Raw genomic sequence first — 22,517 nt, 5'->3', positions numbered from 1 at the left:
GTAGGCTCTGAAATTTCTCCAAATACTCCAGAAAAATTGGAGATGAACAAGAAAGGATAAAGCCCATGTCCTGACTGAGCTCCCAGCATGGTATGTCTGTCAGTCTGATCATCTCCCTGAAACCAACAGCACCAAATGTTTGTGCCTCTGTGATCCCCCACTCTCCTTCTGTAGTCCTCGCTGTGAAGGATGGAAAGAAGGTGGGGGTTCTGCCTGCATGTTAACAATCGAAGCCAATAAAATAGACTCAGTTCCGAAGGGGGGTTCCCTGCTCTGCGCTAGGTGCTTGACATAGCATGTGCCACCAGGTCAGGATGACGTGGTAGGACTGTGAAACTGTGAGGTTATGAAGGATGTTGAGTGGAATCATTTTGCTCCAGGAAAGTGCACCGTAAGGACCATGAGGCGATGAGGACCGCACACCAGGCCTGGAACCAGAAGGTCTGGTTAGCTCCGGAACTGGCTCCATTCATTGTGTGATCTAAGTTCACCTCAGAGATCATTCCACCAGAGAGCTTTGGAAAAGAGATGATGCCTGATGCTCAAGGTCATAGTGGGAATGAAATGGTTGTAGCTTACAAATTGATAGAAATTGTTAATATGAAATACTACTATCTCTCTCAAAAGGCCAAGCCCAATGCTGTGGGAATTATTCTAACTCATGGAGATCCCATGCATTACAGAGCAAAAGTGCTCCATAGGATTGTCTTGGCTACAGTCTCTGTAAAAGGAAATCACAAGGACATTGTGTTAGTGTGCGTACACTAGAGAAACAAATCCACAGAAACTCAGATGTATATAAGAGAGAGTTTTATGTAAAAGTAGGTGTACATTAAGAAAGCATCCCAAGCCTGTCAGTCCGATATTAGCCCACATGTCTGACACCGATCTACAAAGTCCTCCTCAAACTCACAAAACACACGCAATAATGCTGAATGCAGGAGGAAAATTGCATCAGTGAGCGTGTAAACATCTCAGCGCTGGCAGGGGTCTCCACAAGACTTTTACAACACCCAGGGCTGCATCAGGGTAGGTCTATGTAGCTTCTCCTCAGGGATGTCTCAAAGGAACTGAGCCTTGCCAGCGGAAGCAAGGGAGTGGCTAAGGCAGCCGCACGCTGGTCTGACCATCAAAGAACAAAGCTCACCGAGCCATTTATTGCTCCACCCTTCAATTAATCCCACATGTGTTTATCAGCCAGGTTGGCACAATAAAACTTAACCATCACAGACATTCTTCAGTGATGCTGCTGAGTTAATTCAATCCACCAACTTTGGGTTGGTATTTGAGAGCAAACCTTTTGTGTCACTCAAGGAACTCTGAAAATACTATAGACTTTTATATTCTGAAAGAGATTTCAGCTCTCACCACACTCTGTTCTAGAGCATTTCTTTAAAAAATCATTTAAACAACAGAAACGTGGGTGAAGGGAGACAACGGATGGTGTAAAATATGAAAATAAAAACAATTTATAAATTATCAAGGGCTCTGCTGGGAGAGTGGAGGGTGAGTGGGTTGGAAGGGGGGAACTGATTGCAAGGATCCACATGTGACCTCTTCCCTGGGAGAGGGATAGCAGAGAAGGGGGGAAGGGAGACTCTGGATAGGGCAAGATATGACAAAATAACGAGGTATAAATTACCAAGGGCACATGAGGGAGGGGGGAAAGGGGAGGGAGGGAAAAAAAAAAGAGGACCTGATGCAAGGGGCTTAAGTGGAGAGCAAATGCTTTGAGAGTGATTGGGGCAGGGAATGTATGGATGTGCTTTATACAATTGACGTATATATATGTATGGATGGTGATAAGAGTTGTATGAGTCCCTAATAAAATGTAAAAAAAGAAAAGAGGAGAAAAAAATGATTAGGGCAGGGACTGTACAGATGTGCTTTATACAATTGATGTATGTATATGTATGAACTGTGATAAGAATTGTATGAGCCCCTAATAAATTGTTAAAATTAAAAAAAAAATTATCAAGGGCTCACACGGGTGTGAGGGTAGGGGATGAAAGGAAAAAGAGGTGATACCAAGGGCTCAAGTAGGAAGAAAATATTTTTGAAATGATGAAGACAACATAGGTACAAATGCACTTGATACAACTGATGTTATAAGAGCTGTAAGAGCCCTCAATAAAATGATTTATTTAAATAAAAAATAATTTTAAAAAGAAAAAAACACATTTTATTGAGGACTCTTAAAATTCATATAACAATCCATCCTTCAATGGCATTAAGCACATTTGTACATATGTTGCCACCAACATTTCCAATACAACTTCTTTCTACTTGAACCCTTGGTATCAGCTCCTCTTTCTTCCCCTCCCTCCCCTCCCCTGCCACCCCTGTGAAACCTTGATCAATGATATATTATTATTGTTCTTTCGTATCTTACACTGTCCGTTGTCTCAATTTTGTTGATGGATTAACTAAAATGCCTCAATCTTGTCTCTGAAGGCTTCATTAAGGCAGTGGTAGAATCCATATATGTGAGTAAAGTAATCACCGCAGTTTCTTCCTCATCCTTTTTTATTTACCATGGTGGCTGCCACCACTGTCAACCCAAGCATCCAAGTCTCTAATCAGTACTTCTTCTAAATTATCAAATCCTGTAGTTCACATTGTTTAAAATAATGCCTGGATAGCATCAGTAAACATTTTGATCAAAGTTTATATAGAAGCCTTTCCATCAAAAGAGGGAAAATACAGAATAGAATTACAAATGCTCATAGAATTCAAACTTTCTGGAGCCATCGAAGCTGGATAAAACTCCTGAATAATCTTTTAATATTAAGCCATCAGTATTATCTGAAGTCTTTTTCAAAATGAACACCATGTCTCCTGTAAGCTCTTTGAAGAGCTACTCATATGACCAATAGACTAATGGATCATGAAAATATCCAACAGAGCAAGGTGATTCCTGGCTACCACCACCAACTGCTCTGGGCGGCATCATATTAAAAGTTTCTGAATAGAGTTAGAGAAGAATGCAGAACAAACTCCGAGCCATCAAACAGGCCAGCCTTACTGGCTGCATAGATACTTGTGGGACCCCTGAAGCTATTTGTCCTGACTCCTCAGGTCCAGAACTAAGCTCACCACAGTGGTAGAATAATCGACCACTGAAAGGGTAAAAGGGCAGCATTTACCCATGGGCAAAGTTCAGAGGGTTGGGAAAGAAAACTAAATCTTCTCCTTGTCATTGAGAAGATTCTGGCCATAGTGACTCGACAGGACAGGGCAGAAATGCCTTTGTGGATTTCCAAGGCTGTAAATTTCATGAGAATAGAAAGTGTCATCTTTCTCCCATTGAGCACCTGATGGTTTTGAACTGCTGACCTGTGATTAGCAGACCAATAGAGAACTCACTAACTCACAGGAAGCACAAGAAGTAGTGTAAGTGGTGGTACAGGGAGGATATTGGAAAGATTAGCTGACACGAAATATGTATGAGCAGTTGGATGTAAAATTGTTTCTTCTGTAAACCTTCACCAAATCCGTGAGAATTTAAAAAAAATTTTAAATATTAAAAAAATACCTCTCTTCTTGTGGGACCACACTTCAACCCAGTGCTCCAAGACATGAATGCAACATACCAGCATGAAGCAGGGAATCAGTAGAGAGGGCTGAGGGGGCAGCCCCAATCCTAACTGTTTGGACAGCCTCCCATCCCCCCAGAATAATTTACTTCAGAGGACAGCACTGAAGCTACAGCTCAGGAAGAGGGACATGTCTGATAAGAGCATACAGGAGCAAATGAAGGGGGATGGAAGAGAGTGTGTAAGACATCCTGGCCTATCAAGCCCTGAGGATGATATCGCTGCTCAGATCAGCCAATCCACAGAGAGGACCATATGGCTGGCCTCACTATGAGCCACAGCATTCTTCAATGACCAATGGCCCTACAGGAGACAATACTGGAGACACAGTGTGGAAACTGCACCCAATCTGACCCCACCACACTGAGGCAAAACACTAAGGGTATGCAACAGAACAGCAAGGGGAGCAGAGCAAGAAAGTCCAGAGGGAATACCAAAAATAGACTTTGAGGCCAGGACATGGCACCCCATCAGACTCAACTGGAAAACACTCCCAAAGGTCAACAAACAGACCTTGAACTATTTACAGGCTATTTGTTTTTCTGTCATTGCTTTTTTTGTTGTTGCTGTTGTTGTTTTTTGTTTTCTTTTGTTACTTTGTTTTGCTCTGTTTTACATTTCTGCATATTATTATCTCTACAGATCTATCTAGATAGAATAGGTGGGATAAACAATCTGGAGAAGAAAACAAAGGGGCTAACGGTTCCCCGGGGACATGGGAGACAGGAGGCAGGTAAAGGGAGTGGTGTTAACAAATCCAGGGACAAGGGAACAACAAGTGACCCAAAACTGGTGGTGAGGAGGGTGTAGGAGGTCTGGTAGGGTGCGATCAAGGGCAATGTAACCGAGAGGAATTACTGAAACCCAAATGAAGGCTGAGCATGATAGTGGGACAAGAGACAAGTCAAAGGAAATAGTGGAAAGAACTAGGAGGTAAAGGGCATTTATAGAGGTCTTAATATAGGCATGTACATATGTAAATATATTTATATAAGATGACGGGGAAATAGATCTGTGTGCACATATTTATAGGTTTAGTATTAAGGTAGCAGGTGGACATTGGGTCTCTCCTCAAATAATCCCTCAATGCAAGAACACTTCATTCTATTAAACTGGAATTCCATGATGCTCACCTTCCTGACATGAAGGCTGAAGACAAAGTGGGTGTATAAGAAAATGTGGTGAAGAAAGCTGATGATGCCCAACTATCAAAAAATATAGTGTCTGGGATCTTAAAGGCTTGAAGATAAACAAGCGACCATCTAGCTGAGAAGCAGCAAAGACCACATGAAAAAAGGACATCAGTCTGTGTGATCATGAGGTGTCGATAGGATCAGGTATCAAACATAAAATCATATCATTGTGAATGAGGGGTAATGCAGAGTGGGGACCCAAAGCCCATCTGCAGGCAACTGGACAGATGAGCCAATCAGGGTGCAGTATAGCACCGATGAAGCATACAACTTTCCTCTAGTTCCTAAATGCTTCCTCCCCTCCACTATCATGATCCCAATTCTACCTTACAAATCTGGTTAGATCAGAGGATGTACACTGGTACAGATAGGAACTGGAAACACAGGGAATCCAGGACAGATGAGCCTCTAAGGACCAGTGATGAGAGTGGTGATACCAGGAAGGTGAAGGGAAGGTGAGGGAGAAAGGGGAAACAGATCACAAGGATCTACATATAACCCCCACCTTGGGGGACGGACAACAGAAAAGTGGGTGGAGGGAGATGTCGGACAGTGTAAGATATGACAAAATAATAATAATTTATAAATTACCAAGGGTTCATGAGGGAGAGGTGGGCTGAAAGGGAGGTGAAAATGAGGAGCTGATACCAAGGGTTCAAGTAGAAAGCAAATGTTCTTAGAATGATGATGGCAACAAATGTACAAATGTGCTTGACACAATTGATGTATGTATTAATTGTGATAAGAGTTGTACGAGCCCCCAATAAAATGATTAAAAACACACACACATCTTCTTAAAAAAAAAACGAAAAGGCTACTCATATGAAACCAAATTGACAATAGCAACTTAGAGGGCAGTGAATTTATGTTAATGAGGGAGGAACAATTTAGAAAAGGAAGACGCAAAAGATTGCAGAACTCAAAAATGTAATCAGAGTTACTAAGCTACATGTGTAGACATTGCTGAATTGGTGTACATTCTCAACAACAATAAAAATACATTTTTCAATCACACTATTGAAACAATCTTTCTACAGGCTTCCCTTCCTGTAACATGGCCTCGCCTCCAACCCCAACCCTTTGCCAACGCTCTGCAAAACTAAGCTTTCAAAAATGGAAGTCCAATGATTTTTTTCTTTAATAAGCTTTATTTTCTGCCCCATCCTCTCTCTCCAACCTTAAACTTTTCCCTATTTTTTCATTGATGATATTTATAATTCTAGGGTATACATTTATATTTTAATCCTTCTTTAATTCATTTTTGTATGTGGTGTGAGGTAAGGGTCCTGTTTCATTCTTCTGCAGATGGGCATTCTATTTTGCCAGCATCACTTGTTGAAAAGATTATCTATCCCCCATTTAATAGGTTTCCACCTTTTATAGAAAATCAGTTGGTTGTAGGTGCATGGTTTTATTTCTAGGTTCTCTATTTTGTTCTATTGGTCAACATGTCTACTGATGTACCAATACTGTTTTGAATGCTTGTCTATGTAATAGATTTTTAAATTAGGAAGTGAGGTCTCCTAGTTTCTTCTTCTTTTTTTTAGTAGTGCTTTGCTCATCTGGGTTTTATTTTTTCCATATAATGTTGATGAGTAGTTATTCCAATTTTTTAAAGAAACAGCACTGGGATCTGGATTGGATTGCATTATACTGATAGATTGCATTAGATAGGTGCAACTCTAATCATGTGATTCCTTGCTAAAAACCTTTAAGGGCTTCCTGTCACCTATAAAACTTCTAAACACACCCTGCCCGCTCTCCAAGGACTGATTATCCTGATCATTTGCTTTGTCTTCCTTTCAAAAACTTTTTTTTCAGCTGTTGACTGAATCATTTAGAATTTCCACAAAAGTACCATCAGATGTATTCTTTGATATCTTTAGTTACTCTGTTCTGTCTTTCTAGAAAGGCGCGCTGGTGGCACTGTTGGCCAAGTGTTGGACTGCTGACAGCAAGGTTAGTGGTTAAAATCCATCAGGTTCCCCATGGGAGAAAGAGGAGGCTATCTGCGTAAACATAAAGCCTCAAAAGCCCTAAATTGGATCACTAAGAGTTGAAATTGACTAGATGCCGGTTGATTGATACTTTTAAAAGGTCTTTGATTTTTTGTGTTCCTTACGCATACTTTTTCTCCTCTGTGGTCCAACTTTCCCCACTACTTCTGGCCCAGTCAATTATCAAATACCTAGTCTTCTTTCAAGACTTAGTTCATGTGCCACATCAGTGAATCTATTCTTGACTCTTCCCATTAGGGATGACCTCTTCTTTCCATGTATTTGGATTCCCACTGCCTCTTAAGACTTCCATCCTGTCACCCATAAGTCTCTCATTTAGGCTGGGGACAGTGTCATTTATATCTGCATCCCTAAGACTAGGCAAAACGACTTGCACAAAGTAAGCATTCAAGAAGTGTTTGTGAGATGATGGATCATCTGATGCCACTATACTATCAAAGGCAAGCAGCAGAATGCTTTCCATCTGCTCAAAATTTTACCTTTTAACCAACAGCACCCTCAGGAGAAGGGTACACTGAAGTAAGCCACACGTGGTAAGGCACCAACATGAAAAGGTAACCAGTGCTTTTAACCAGGAAATGATATAGAAGTAGTCTAAGTTTCCATGTAAGAATATTTTAGGGTTTTTTTGTTTGCATATGATGAGAACATATATAGGCTTAGTTCTAATGAACAATTAGATATGGAAACAGAGCAAAATAAGCAATCCCCAGTCCTTGTCCTGCAGGAATTCACAATTTCACAGTCCAGTGAAGTCCCTCTCTCACACACACATAAGTATTCCTTAAGGGGGATAGAATTTAATCAGAGCTGTGAGGAAGAGGGGGGGAGGCTGCTGGACGGAACCACGAGGCAGGCGTCAGGGAGGGGGAAGAACAGCAGCGAGGTGCCGAGATGGGGAAAAGCCGGGTTGTGTTCAGCGAGGTGAGAGCCGTCATCACTCGAGCACTGGGTGCAAGCAGAGTGGGATGGGAAATAACTTTGGACAGATCAAAACAAGCCACGAGGCAGGAACTGGGCATTTGATTGTCACTAACCAGAAGATTTTGAAAATTCTAAAGGAGTATCTAGGTTATATTTGCTTTGATCAGATTGAAATAGTTTTTATTTGGCAGCCAATTTAGTAAAAAAAAAAAGTGACATAACTCAGTGAGATTTGCTATTCAGTATCAATAACACATTTGGATTCCAATCTGAGAATACTTACCGGGAGAGAAAGAAATGTGTTGAAAAAATCTGCAAAGATTTCATCCTCTAGGAGAATTATAAGATTTGTAGAACGGATTATCTCTGTATGAGGAGGGAAAAAAATGCATGAAGCAAGATTGCATTCACGATGAAGAAAATGAAGAGACTGAGTAAATTATTCACACCGCTCCTCTCAACACGAGGCTGGCCTTTAGGGTCACCTAGCTCCATCTCTTTCCTTCTCCAGGACACCCTGCTGAGAAACTTCCAGTCTTGGGGAGCTCACTCCCTCACAAGGTTGTCCATCTCATTTAAGAAGAAGTGGAATGGGGACGTTTACCTGCTATGAATAGCCTTCCTTTACTGTCTTCCCATTTACAGAAATTCTTCCTATCTCCAAAGTTTGACAGAATACATTTAGTCTCTTAAATGGAATAATACTATTAATATTTACCAAAGCATCATAACCTTCTGTTGACCTCCAGTGTCTCTCTGGTGGTCAGTCAGTAATCACTCAATCCTGGCTTCCATGGCCTCATGTTCATCCCATTCTTCTCTTCCAGGACCCCACATCTAAAGCATTCCGAATCTTTTCTGGGATAGAACCTACTAGAACTATTGCCTACAGGACATGTTATACCAGTGTTGCCCAAATTGCGGGCTTTCACATTAAAATGCCGATTCCATCATCCTTTATTTGTACAATCACTTTTCAGAAACCAAGGACAGGAATTCATATTTATTGTAGCCTTGCTTAAACTAGACTTAAGCTGGACAGGATGAATGGGCACACTGACAGCCACAGTGGGCTCAGACGTGAGACCGGTGCAGGTCTAGGAGGTGCTACTGCTGTCCACAGTTCGCTATGAGTTGGAACCAACTCTGTGGCCCCTAACCATAATAACCTGGCTGCTCTGGACCTAACATTATAGCCTATGAGCTTTTCTGAACCCTTAGCTAGTTATACAACATGCTTACTATTTCTCAGAGGTTTGAGCACCATGTTGCCCAAGTTTAGCCAACGAGCTAAGTGTTGAATGTCATAGAGTCAAACGTACAGGCCACGGGGGACTAGGGCACCCCTCTCCCTAAGTACCCTCTAAGCCACTGTCTGTGCTTTTTAGAGTACAGTGCTCAATAGTGAATAACAAGTTAATTGCTTTATTCATGACCCAATAATTCTCCATCATGCTCAAGTTTATAATGAAGACTATAAAATGAGCAGCCTAAATAATATACATTAGGACTATCAGTCTAGTTAAGGATCTGTCAAGAATAATAAGTGCCTCTCACAATCTCTAGAGTGCAGTTATAATAATATAAAAATAGCTACTCAATCCCTCCATCAGTTTCCTATTGACACTGGCATGATTAATAAATGTAGAAATAGAAACCCAATCAAGCTCTATTGTGAGACACCGAGCTGGTGTCCCTTCTTGTCCTTTGTGAGACCGATATCTTTTTATCTGTTGTCTAGTGTTGTGCATTTCCATGTGCTTTCCCTGCTTCCCTCCTCAGCCCTTTGCTCTACTTTATATGAGAATTCACTGATTCACTTAACCTATGATACATGGAGGATTAAAAAAATCTCTGTTTTCAAAGCAGATTTCCCACTTTTCCTCCAACTCGAAATGCCCCTTGAGCTAGCGGATACCTCTGGCAAGGCCATCCCTTAAGCACTTCCATGCCAACATGTTCAACAGTGATTTTTTTCATCTGCTTCACAGCCTGCTCCCCCCACCATATATTTCCAGTCTCAGTTCATGCAAATTCCACTCATCCAACGTCAAAACCACAAGCATGAACATTGTCTTTCATTTCTACCTCTCCTCCTACCTTTCCCTCCCTGCCCTCATCCAACAGAGGACCATGCTATTGGGAATCAATGCTCGCTCCAGTCCTAAAGTGTCCCTTTATTGTAGGCCTCTATCCTCCGTTGAAGCTCCTGGGGGGTACAAACTCTTAATGTGCTTGGCTGTGAGAACCAAAAGGTTGGAGATGCTAGTCTACCTAGAGGCACGTCGAAGAAAGGTCTGGCCATCTACTTCTGAAAAAGTCAGCCATTGAGAATTATGGAGCCCCGAACTATTCTGGTCACATCGATTGCCATAAATCTGCGTTAGCTCAACAGACACTGGTTTTGCTTTTATCCTCTCTCACCTAGACTGCTGCATCCATTGCTTAAATTAACCCTTCACCTCATTCTCTTTCCCTGCCAAACATTCTGCACACAGAAGCACCGTAATCTCTTGATTCTGTTGTTATAATCCTTTAAAGCTTCCTCATTGTCTTCCAAGGTAAAGTCCACATTCTTTAGTACAGTGTATGAGGTTCTACTCAATTTAGCTTTGGGGTTCTCTCCCAGCATCACCTCCTACCACTCCTGCTCTTGCATCTAATTTATCAGCTAAACTAAGACATTGGTATTCTCTGCACATCATATGATTTTACATCTCAAACCTGTCTTTGTCCCACATTCTCGTCACTCGAAATGTCACCTTCAACCTCAGTCTGTTTCCCAAATCACTAGTCTTTAATCAAGAGCCATGTTACAGCAGCCATATAAGATACTAGTATTGGTTTCTACTGCAATTGGTTTCTATTGAGCAAAAGAGAAGGTAAAAACTTAATCAAAGACAAAAGTAGTCTACAGGATATTCTACACAATTCTACTGCCTCATCTATCCTGAGACCAGAAGAACCAGATAGTGTCCATCTGTCAATTCCAATCTAATTAGAAGGACAACAAACAGACCCTAGTAAAATGGGAGCAAAATGTGGGACTGAGTCTCACATTTCTAAAACAAAACCAGGCCTACTGGATTGGTTGAAAATGAAGAACTCTCCAAGACTATTGCTTTAAGATACTCCTCAAACCTTGAAGCGAAACTAGCCATTAAGGTCACCTTGTTGTTACACAACAAAGATAGTAGAAAATAATGAATATCGCCCATAAGTAGCATGCGCCTTTTGAAAAACCACCGAAATGAGACCAAACAGTTAACAGTTACTTTAAAACAAAGACGAGAATGTAAGGGGGCAGCAAACCTCAACGAATGGACAGGGAACAGAGTGCAAATAATGAGAATGTCCACACACACATTTTGAAGACTGTAATCAATGTCACTGAACAATTTGTGTAGAAATTATGAATGGGAACCTCTATTTCTGTGTAAGCCTTCGTAATAAAATAGTATTAAAAAGTAATAAAGAAGAACCGATTTTTATGTAATCGTGGTGTGCTATCCCACACTGGCAGAACTGGTCTACCATCACGTATATCTTCCAGTATTATAACCATATTGTTCCTATTGATTGAGGTACCTGCTTTAGATGGATCTCTCGAGACTGAGCTGTCTAAGAGGGTGGATTTCCTTTTCTCATCTTTCTTTACCGAGGCACTACCAGTGTTTCTACAATGCCTATGTTCTGCCAATGCTGAGTGGATTATTCGTACAATAAATGATTATCCTTTCAAAAGATGACCTAATCATATACCCTAGTATGGAGTTGTTGAATGAGTTATTTATGTTTTTGACCATCTGAATGCAAGCAAGCAGGTAGAAAATTCCCAATTGACTCTGTTTCCCATGGCTATGCATACTGTCCCTGACAAGGCACGTGTCTATGTAAGGCTTGTTGGCAAGACCGTTTTAGTGTGATTTGGAAACAAGACCTTTCCACACCCTTCCCTTTTTCATCCTACTACTTCCTAACGCTTGTTTTTCTCTTCCCATCTCTTGTGTCGCATTTTCTAATCATCTGGGCAGAATTTCCCCACTCACTTCAAGTATTTGTAACATTATTCACTTGGGAGCAAAAGAAAACATCGGATAATCACAAACTCCATGCTGGTCTCTCTCTGGAAAGGAGCCCGGTATATGTTGGCCTCTCTGGCCTGATCTGTCCTGTCAACGGAAGTGTGTCCCACCCCCAAATGTCTGGCAGCAGAAGGACGGAGGCGGGGCAAGAACAAGAGACGTAAAACGAAAGGCATCAGTAACTTAAAGCCACGTAAGACGTTCCCGTCTGGCTCGGGTCTGTTACCGGTGGGAAAGACGAGCGGCTTGCCTTCTTTAAGGGGTTCGGACTTGAAGATACTAAGGACTCTGGCAAAGACTTACCAGCGTGACTCATGTTGCCAAGCTCTTCCTGCCCCTGTGATTGGTCAGGAGCAGAGACATTGTCAGTCAACAGAACCCTGCGCGCTGAATCACAGAGACCCCTCCTCCCTCCTCGGGGCTCCACGTTCCACCGGCAGGTGGGCGCCTCCATCCAAGGCAAGTACCTGAGCTGCTGGATGCCCTTGAAGGTACCAGATCTTCCCGCACTCGGGTCTTTGGTCCGGATGCCCTGTTTTGTGCGCCCTGAGATTTTCTTCATGGCGTTGTCCGCGCCCCTGAGCTTCCGTTCTTTCTCTGGGGTTCTGTAACCAGGGGCACACGTCAGCAGGGAGGTGGGCTTCGTGTTGGTTTCGAATGTGTCTCTTGGGTCTCATCCTTCTGAAAGCTTAGAAAGTGCTCAACGAACGTCTTACGACTTGATTTGTCGCACAAATAAGCTGGAACTTCACCCTAACAAGTAAGTTTGTTCCCTTTCCCCTTTCCTGTTACCGAAGTTGTTCGCTCTCATTGCCTGTGGGATGCTTCACAATCCGTTGCTTGAAGGTGGAGCTGGGTGTTATGTGCAGACGAGTTGATTCCAACTCGCACGACCCCACACGTGAGGAGTAGAACTGTTCACAGGAAGTTCAAGACTGCCACTTTCCATAGAGGATCCCCAAACCTACTCCTCCCTCCTCCTCCTTCTCCTCTTGCTCCTCCTCCTGCTCCTCCTCCTCCTCCCTCTTCCTCCTCCTCTTCTCTTTCCTCCTCCTCCTCCCTCCTTCTCCTCTTCTTCTCTTTCTTCCTCCTCCTCTTCTTCTCCTTCCTCCTCCTCCTCCTCCTCTTCTCCTTCCTCTTCCTCCTCTCCCCTCCTCCCTCTTACTCTTCTCCTTCTTCCTCTTCCTCCTCCTCCCTCCTCCTCCTCTTCTCCTTGCTCCTCTCCTTCGCATCAAGAAAACATCCCAACCCAGTGCTGCCCAAGCCCACAAGTCCAACATTACCCCATATGTCCGACACCAATCCACAAAGTCCTCCTCCATCTCACAATACACCTACAATGATGCCGACTGCCAGAGGAAAGCAGAACCAGTGAATGTGTAAACATCTCAGCACTGGCAGGGGTCTCCACACGTGTGCTCCAGCACCCAGGGCTGCATCGGGGTAGGTCCATGTGGCTTCTCCTTGGGGGTGTCTTATAGGAAGTCAGCCTTGCAAGCTGAAGGAGGACACTGCTAAGGCAGCTGCACCCTGGTCCGACCATCAGAAAGCAAGAGACTCGAAAGGCAAGGCTCACTGAGCTATTTATCCCTCCGCCCTTCAATTAGCTCCACATATGTTTAACGGCTAGGTTGCCACAATAAACTAACTCACTATTGAATCTACATTTTGTCCTAGAAATGAACAATCACAACTGGTAAACAAAGAAACAAAAACATTTTCAAGAATATTTCCAGCCCATCAAGATCTAAAACCTTCATGTACATATTGGAAGCATTGAACTCGACATGGATCTGCTCATGCAGACCAATTTATAATTAGACATAAATATTGAAGAGCATTTTAATAAAGTTTATTTTGTTGTTCTTTCTTTTTTGCTTTCTTGCCCTAAAATGATTAGAAGATGAAACTCTTCTCCACATCAAGGACTGGCAAATCATGTTAGCTGAATCCAAGTTTTTGGTCTTATTTGGCAAAATTAGATTTGGACCTCCTTCTTTGCAATGTCTGAAGATACTGTAATAAGTCCAAGAAAAGAACTTCTGGATGCTTGGGCGGTTGTCGTCAGGTCCCGCCGAGTCAGTTATGCCTCATGACAGTATAGGCTTTCTACTCCTGTACGATTTACAGTCTGGAGACCGCCAGGAGAGTTCTACTCTGTCCTGTAGGGTTGCTATGAGTCAGAATTGACTTGATGGCCACAAAATTTGTTGTTTTTTTAATAGTGAAAGAAAATAAAAACTCAAGGATTGAAAAGTCTTCCACCAGAAAAACGTGTTTAAATAACAGGCCCTTGGTTAAAGAGCCTTAGAAACAGGAGCTCTGGTGGCATAGTGATTATTCTTTGGGTTGTTAACCACAAGGTCAGCAGTTCAAACCCGCCAGTTAGTCTGCAAGAGAAAGACGAGGCTTTCTGCTCCCATAAAGATTCATGGTCTGAGAAACCCTCTTGGGCAGTTCTACCCTGCCCTATAGGGTCGCTAAGAGTCAGAAGGAACTCGATGGCTGTGTATTTGGATTTTTTTTGTCTTTCATGGAAAGATAATGAGTTATAAGAAGTAGCCCTTCAGAGGTTGTACAGTGGTGCATATGGGAGCTGGAGGCACAGGGAACCCAGGGTGGACGATACCTTCAGGACCAGGAGTGTGAGCGGCAATGCTGGGAGAGTGGAGGGTGAGTGGGTTGGAAAGGGGGAACTGATTACAAGGATCCACATGTGACCTCCTCCCAGGGAGATGGATGGCAGAGAAGGGGGGAAGGGAGACTCCAGATAGGGCAAGATATAACAAAATAACAATCTGTGGATTATCAAGGGCTCATGAGGGAGGGGGGAGCGGGGAGGGAGGGGGAAAAAAGAGGACCTGATGCGGAGGGCTTAAGTGGAGAGCAAATGCTTTGAGAGTGATTAGGGCAAAGAATGTACGGATGTGCTTTATACAATTGATGTATGTATATGTGTGGATTGTGATAACAGTTATATTTGCCCCTAATAAAATGTAAAAAAAGAAAAGGGAAAAAAAGAGAAAGAAAATGGTTAAGACAAAGAATGTACAGATGTGCTTTATACAATTGATGTATGTATATGCATGGATTGTGATAAGAGTTGTATGAGTCCCTAATAAAATGTTTTTTAAAAAAGGAAGTAGCCCTTGTGACTAGTGCTTGGTTACATGCTGACAGAATTACTATTATTATTACTTCAAGCTCGATGGATGTGACCAGAGAAATCTATCTCAACAATTTTCAGGGTTGGCCTTGGAGGGCCCCTGTTGTTTGACTTATAACAAGTATTAGAGCGCTAAGTTTTGGACAGAGAAGCTTTAACTGGTTCAAGAAACTGATTGAAGACTACAATTTTATTACTTAGTTGGGTGGGTAATTTAAAATACACATACATGCCAAAATCAAGTTTCCATTGAGCTTTGATTCATACAAATATGTACTATTTCATATATTCTCTTTTATAAAACAAATGCTTCCAATTTGATTTAATGTTTCATTCTGATTATTAAATTTACAAGAGTTTTTTGAAAGTCCTTAAAGGGAGTTTTCTTAGATTTATAAGTCTGCCTTCTTAGGTGTTTGAGATATTTAAAAGAATCAGCACTCTAAGCCTCATAATTTGAAAAGCTAAAAAGAAATCTTACTAAGTTAACCATTGAAATGATATTTAGGAGCATCTGATTTACTGAAATGGATGATTCCCTTGGAAAACAGTAAAGAAGTAGAAGCAACTTTGATATAAAATTACTAAATATATCCATTATTTTACATGGCCGGTTTAAAAGTCTATTAACTAGTTTATTTGATGTATGCCTGAATCAGTCTCTATGGTGGATTTTCTGTCTCTCTCAGCTCATCTCCTCCAGCATGTGTAGCTCAAAGACGTGACATCATGCCTCTGGCACTAGGGTGTCCAACTTTGGGACCCAGAGAAGTGTCGAGGAAGAAGGTCAGACAAGGTCCTGGCACTTGAGAGGCAGGTGTCTAAGGTCCATGGTTAATACGAACACTACCAATATTAAAAAAACACTAAGGAGAAACTTCTGAATCAGACTACCAAAGCATACGGCAAAAAAAGGAGGCATTTGATAACATCCAATTACGGATTATTCTCAAGAACACCATGGGACAAATATTAGATGGCAGGATGGGAGGGGATATTTGCAGTGTTTCAAGTGAAGGAGAAATCGATTTCAGCTTAAAAGGAACAAAAAGAAAGAGGACAGCAACCTTGGGGCATAAACAGCAGAGAACTTAAAATTCTGGCACGTATGTGGGAAAATGCTAGAAGTTATGGCAATTGATCAGGTAAGTGTAAAATAAAACGGCAGGGTGCCATTACACAAAGCAAACGTATTCTTTAATATTTTAATACTTTGAACATTGACTACCAAGCAAGCAATTGCAACCTGTCTTTGGTTTTTTTTTTTTCTGGGCACAACAGTCCCCCTCATCTAGTAAAAGCCCATTAATCGTCTGCCTTCTAATTGAGAAGTGAGTCACCCAACCCCTCAGACTGTGTTTTAGCCACCCCTCCTCGGAGACACACGTGTGCAAGCTCTCTTTGGCGCCTCCTGGCCGTAAAATCCCGCCACTGCAAGACGGTGTTAGCTCTTAGAAGGACTACACTGCATTCTTCTGTTCAGGAAACCTCTGCTTTTTTCTTCAAACCCCCATCGGAATGAAGCAGGCGTTTCACCAGCATAGAACCAGATACACATTTCATCTGCTCGTTCGCTAATCAGTTATTGCGCGGTGGCTGCAATAATGTGCTCAAACACAACCACTGAGCCTCCGATCGGTCCGGGCAAGTTCACTGGGTCAGGGTAGGCGGCTGTGAGCGGAGCTGCAATCAGCAGCCTGATGTGATGAGCTCCGTTTTCATGCAAACGGTTAAAGGCGGGGGTGGGAGGGGGCGGGGGTGGGGGGTAACTGTGGATGGTAGTTTGGGCTCACCCAGATCACCTGGATATTGGCTTCTGCCCAAGTGCCATCGCCACGCATAGGATTTGACTCAACGGCAAATAGTTTAGTTTGGGTTTTGTTATGCGATGGCCTAACTCGGACGTTTCAGTGAAATGTACAGAGTTGAGCTCTAGAAATTATGAATCTTTTATATTTTAGGTACACACATTATATATCTATAATACACCTATAGGTGAATCAACTACATAAACTGCATTGTGTTATGTCTATATAAGTAAGCGTAACTGAAAAGAAAGAGAACTACATTATATATACTGGATGCTCGGGTAAATATTGTTAACTCAGGCATGTTTCTTGCTCTCCTTTCCAACGCTCCTCCGACTCTTTCAACAGGTGGATCAAACCAAGTGGCACCCAAGTGCCCTTCCCAGGCCAAAGTGAAGCTAGCGCCCTCTGGTGTGCCGTGGGGAAGACTGCACTGTTCTCCCCAAAGCTCTATTCTATTAGGTTGGTCTTGGCCCAGCCCCTCCTTAAATGTATCTTTGACGCGCTCGGGCGGCCTAGTGGTGCTAACCTCAGGTCATTAATGTGCAGCCCAGCCTCACTCGGTACCAAACCCACATATTTCAGCAGTGACCAGGAATCAGGGAAACAGCGTCTTCTACAACGAAGCAAAAAGGATGGTAAGAAGGTGCCCACGTTCTTCACTCCTCAGAATCCCACCCTTGATGTCCAGCTCTATAGCATTCGATGACAAATAAATATTGAGCTACCATAAGCTAATCCCTAAACCCTTTTGAGTTTTCCCCGGTGGATTTATTGAAGGAGTCTAAGGAAAGTGTGCAGAGTAAGCCGGCTCCATTTTATTACCCATGTGAAGCAGGGAAGGCTGGTTCCAAACGAGTTCACTTCTTGGAAATGGATTCGCGTCTTGGTTCCATCCGCCCAAAGAAAAGAACCGGACACCCACTGGGCTCAAGGAGAGGGAGGTGAGTGGCGGGCAGAAACCCTGGAAGCTGACATGCCCCTTTGAGCTTCCACTGTGCGCAGGGTGTGGCCATGTGCCACTAGATTCTGCCTTGAGGGATCGGATTTCTGGAATCAGATGAAAGCTCTCAACTGCTCAAAGGGCTTCTGGGTAGACAAAAGACAGTTCAGTTTCTGGAGAAATGCAAAGAACGTGTGAGGAGATGATCATTCTTTGAGTGGAAAAAAATAGGTTGTGCTGTAATTGGTAGGTTATAGCCTATGGTCAGGACAGGGAAGTTTTCAAAGGTTCAGCCTCGAGATGGAATAAATTTAAAGAGTTTTCTGGGAGTGAGGTTCAGGGGCACAGAGAGGAATGGGGCATGTAGATTACCTTGGCTGGACCAGAGTAAGAGGAGTGACGTTGGAGAAATACTTGAGAAGCTGAGAATAAAGGTCATCTGTATGTCCCTCTTGTTGAATTTTACCAAGAGTAGCAAGAAGGCCATGGGGGTGTATGCCTTGCCCTGCCAGAAGCAGCCATCTCCGGGTGGATCCTTTGAGAGAAAGAGGCCTGATCATCTTCTCTGGCAGCTCCATGTCTTACAAGTCCTCCTTCAGACATTCCAGAGTGTTCAGGTGAGATGTAGCTACTGGGACAGGCGGCAGAGGGTGGGACGGGGTAGACTCATGGAGACTCAGGCATCAACAGATGTAACGATACAACACAAAGGAGACGCCATAGATCCAGGTCATCAAAACAGCGATAAAGATCACGTGCCAGCTGAAGAAGATGGTGACAAAGAGAATGTCATTGTTATCATCATCCATCCATTTATAGCCAGAAATGGGTCTGAACAGCACAAAGCCTAGATGGATCAGCCAGGAGCCTACCACCATATTGAAAAAGGCTTTCATCACCCAGATCTGAGGCATGTCGGGAGCCCACAGCTCTGCGATCACCACCAACATCAGCAGGAACATGGCCTGGATGAGCAGGATGTGACTCTGACGCTCCACTCCTTCAGTGTCCTGAATGTGAGACACCATCAAAGGCAGGCACACGCACAAGGTCAAGGCTTGCCCGCCTTGTTCCAAAGGAGCACATCTCCAGGGCAGCAGGTTCTGGCTCAACACATCTACACACCCACTTAGGAAGAAGCTCAGATATAACGTAAGATGCTGCCACTGTTTGTGGTATAAAAAGTTCCGCTGGTGGTATAGCCTGGTGATCAGGACAAACTGTCCAGGAATGCTATGCAGTTCTTGAGCTACTAAAATGCAGGCACCCAACATCTTCAGCAATCCAACGCAGTAGATTTGCCGCAGCTTGGCCCATCTTCCCTTGCTCCAAGGACGAGTTGGTGGATACTGGGCAGGACAGTTGCATATCGAGGCCTTGAAGAACGTTTGTGCATGATACAGACCATAAAAGAAGAAACACAGCCCTGGAAACAGGTGACCCTCAAAGCCTCCCATGGAACTGAAGGCAGGCTTGAACAAGGGCAGAGAATAAAGCCCCAGCAATGACCAAGGCCACCTTGAGCTCTCGAGTGTGGAGGGATCTTCCGGCAGCCTACTTATAGGCTGTCTGTCCAGCCCACTGTATTCACACACAAAAGAAACATGGTTTTGCGGGAAGCCCAAGCATAGGGGAGGGTGGGTGTCGTGGCTTCCGTTCTTGTCCTCTGCTCTGGTCCATTGAGAACTAACCAACCTTGGTAAAGCAGTGAAATGAGAATTTTCTCCAGCTCACCCACTGGGCATCTGCCATTCTCAGAGATGTGCTATAGGGCCCACATTGCCTTTCCTCCCTCTTGTCCGTGACTCCGTTGTGCCTGCCTGCTTCACTCCCAAATGCAAGGGAGAATCCACAGAAAGCATGGAAACCCATAAAGTAGAGTATATTGCTCTTCCTACAAACACGAGATACAATTGTCCTGCTCGGTATACTTTTAAGAGCAGATGTAAGCATACACGGCCCCCAATTTCCTGACACAAGGTGAAGATTGAAGAAAAAAATGTTCACTCCCCCAAAGCTCTCGTCTTCCGCTGTCCAGGTAAAACTGAAACGCCGCCATGTAAGAGCCCAAGTCACAATGCCTGTTAAAAAGGCTTTGCAATAAGTATCCCAGTAAACACTGCTAGGTGTTTATTGGGCACGCTTTGGAAGTCACTGAAATATTCTAAGTGTAAATGCCCCCGTCTAATGTTTTTCTCTTGTGAAATATTATTTAGAATATAATGGTCATATGGCCCTTCATGATAGCTAACCAAGTACAGAGAATGTCTCAAATTAATGTTTGCTTTGTATGAGTATAGATTCCTAAGGCTTCCCCTGAGATGTATTATTCGTTAAGTTTTCTTTTGCTTCAACGGTGAATAGATCTTCTGTTTTACTTTCTGATTAACGTTAGTATGTTGTTGATGACTACCGTAGAGCCACGTCAGACTCCTGACAACCCCACGTGTTAGACGGTTGAACTGTACTCCGTAGGGTTTCTTGGTTGTGATTTTAACAAAAGCATGTCGCCAGGACTGTCTCCTGTGGGGTTGCTGGGTGAGTTCAAACCCCAAAGTTGGAGGTTAGCAGTCAAACACAAACTCCTTGCAATATCTACACCCCAAAAACCAAACTCCTTGCCATTGAGTTAATATTGATGCCTAGTAGCCCTAAGAGACCAAGAAGAATTTCCCTACAGGGTTTCCAAGTCTGCACATCTGCACAGGACTTCACAGACTGCCATGTCTTTCTGCTGCTGCTGCACAGCAATGGGTGGATTTGAACCACTGACCTTGGGTTAGCAGCCGATTACTGTAACCACTGTGCCACCAGGGCTCTTTAGTACTCTCATACACTATGTGAATTTTGTTAATATCATTTTATTGGGGACTCATAAACTCTTTTCAAAATACATACATACTTCCATTGTGTCAAGCACATTTGTACATTTGTTGCCATCATTTTCAAAACATTTTATTTCTACATAAGCCCTTGATATCAGCTCATTTTCCCCCTCCTTCCACCACCCTCCCTCCCTCGTGAACCCTGGATAATTTATAACTTATGATTTTTTCATTTGTTACACTGACTGACGTCTCCCTTTACCCACTTTTCTGTTATCCATCCCCCAAGAGGGGGTTATATGTAGATCATTGTGATTGGATTCCCCTTTCTCTCCCCCACCTTCCCCTTATGCTCCTGGTATCACTACTCTCATTATTGATCCTGAGGGATTTATCTGTCCTGGATTCCCTGTGTTTCCAGTTCTTATCTGTACCAGTGTACGTCCTCTGGCCTAGCCAAATTTGTAAGGTAGAATTGGGATCGTGATAGTGGGTCGTAGGAAGCATTAAAGAACTAGAAGAAAGTTGTATGTTTCATTGGTGCTATACTGCACCCTGACTGGCTCATCTCCTCCTTGTGACTCTTCTGTAAGGGGATGTCCAATTGCCTACAGATGGGCTTTGGGTATCTACTCTACACTCCACCTCATTCACATTGATATGATTTTTTGTTATGGGTCCTTGATGCCTCATACCTAATCCCATCGACACCTCATGATCACATAGGTTGGTGTGCTTCTTCCATGTGGTCTTTGTTGCTTCTCAGCTAGATGGCTACTTGTTCACCTTCAATCTTTTAAGACCCCAGATGTTAAATCTTTTGATAGCCAGGCATGATCAGCTTTCTCCACTATATTTGCTCTGCACCCATTTTGTCTTCAGCAATCATGTGAGGAAGTTGAGCATCATGGAATGCCAGGTTATTAGAACAAAATGTTCTTGCATTGAGGGAAGACTTGAGTAGAGACTCAGTATCCATCTGCTACCTCCTTGATACTTATCATATATGTACATAGGTCTAATTCCCTACCATTATATATAAATATATTTACATATATACATGCCTGTATTTAGACCTCTATAAATGCCCTTTGTCCCCTAGTTATTTCCTCTATTTCCTTTTACTTTTCTCTTATCCCACTCTCATGCTCAGCCTTCATTCGGGTTTCAGTAATTCCTCTCGGTTACACAGCCCTTGATCAAGCCCTACCAGACCTCCTGCACCCTCCTTGCCAACCATTTTAGATCACTTGCTGTTCCCTGTCTCTGGGTTTGTTAACCCCCAATTCTTTTCCCCAGCCCCCATCTCCCATGCCCCCCCAGAACTATCGGTCTTGTTGTTTTCTCCTCCAGAGTGTTTGTCCCACTTATCTATATAGACATGCAGAGACAATAATAAGCATGAAAACAAGGCAGATCAAAAGAAAACCAAAAGATGAAATAACAGGGGAAAAAACAGCAATATAAAGGAAAAGCCTATTACCCTGTTTCCCCAAAAATAAGACAGTGTCTTATATTAATTTTTGCTCCCAAAGATGCTCTAGGTCTTATTTTCAGGGGATGTCTTATTTTTCCATGAAGAATACGGTACACATTTATTGTTTATTTTGTTGTTTCATTAAAAGAAACCTCGCACTTCATGTCTGCTCTGGCTGTGCTGCGGCCAACAGTGAGAGGTGCCCGCCAATACAGTCCAGAGTTCCAGTAGCTTTGGGAGGCCTTATTTTTTGGGAGGTCTTATTTTCAGGGGGTCCCTTATATTTCAGTGAGAGGCAAAACTGTAAGTAGGTCTTATTTTGGGGGTGTCTTACTTTCGGGGAAACAGGGTAAATAGTTCCAGGTCTGTTTGTTGACCTTTAGGCGTGCTTTCTGGTTGAGTCTTATGGGGTGCCACACCCTGGCCCCAAAGTCTATTTTTGGTCATCCCTGGGCACTTCATTGCTTTGATCCCCTTGCTGC

The 22,517-nt window shown here is 43.1% G+C and overlaps 2 protein-coding genes across 2 annotated transcripts in view; both read right to left on the bottom strand.

Annotated features, from left to right (window-relative positions):
* RGSL1 (regulator of G protein signaling like 1) overlaps positions 1-12,378 on the bottom strand; it is a 96,471-nt gene extending 84,093 nt beyond the window's left edge. The window contains exons 1-2 of the mRNA XM_075541446.1: positions 12,120-12,378; positions 8,015-8,097 (exon numbers count right to left, since the gene is read on the bottom strand). Coding sequence (XP_075397561.1) covers positions 8,015-8,097; positions 12,120-12,378 — 342 coding nt within the window. The remainder of the gene's footprint in view (positions 1-8,014; positions 8,098-12,119) is intronic.
* A 6,038-nt stretch (positions 12,379-18,416) lies between these two features.
* LOC142437256 (transmembrane epididymal protein 1A-like) lies at positions 18,417-19,190 on the bottom strand. Its single transcript, XM_075540494.1, has one exon. The coding sequence runs from the start codon at positions 19,188-19,190 to the stop codon at positions 18,417-18,419; it is 774 nt and encodes a 257-aa protein (XP_075396609.1).
* Between the last annotated feature and the right edge of the window lie 3,327 nt (positions 19,191-22,517).

This window comes from Tenrec ecaudatus, chromosome 1, assembly GCF_050624435.1.
Source record: "Tenrec ecaudatus isolate mTenEca1 chromosome 1, mTenEca1.hap1, whole genome shotgun sequence".
Classification (NCBI taxonomy): domain Eukaryota; kingdom Metazoa; phylum Chordata; class Mammalia; order Afrosoricida; family Tenrecidae; genus Tenrec; species Tenrec ecaudatus.
This window is presented reverse-complemented; position numbering and strand designations above follow the sequence as displayed.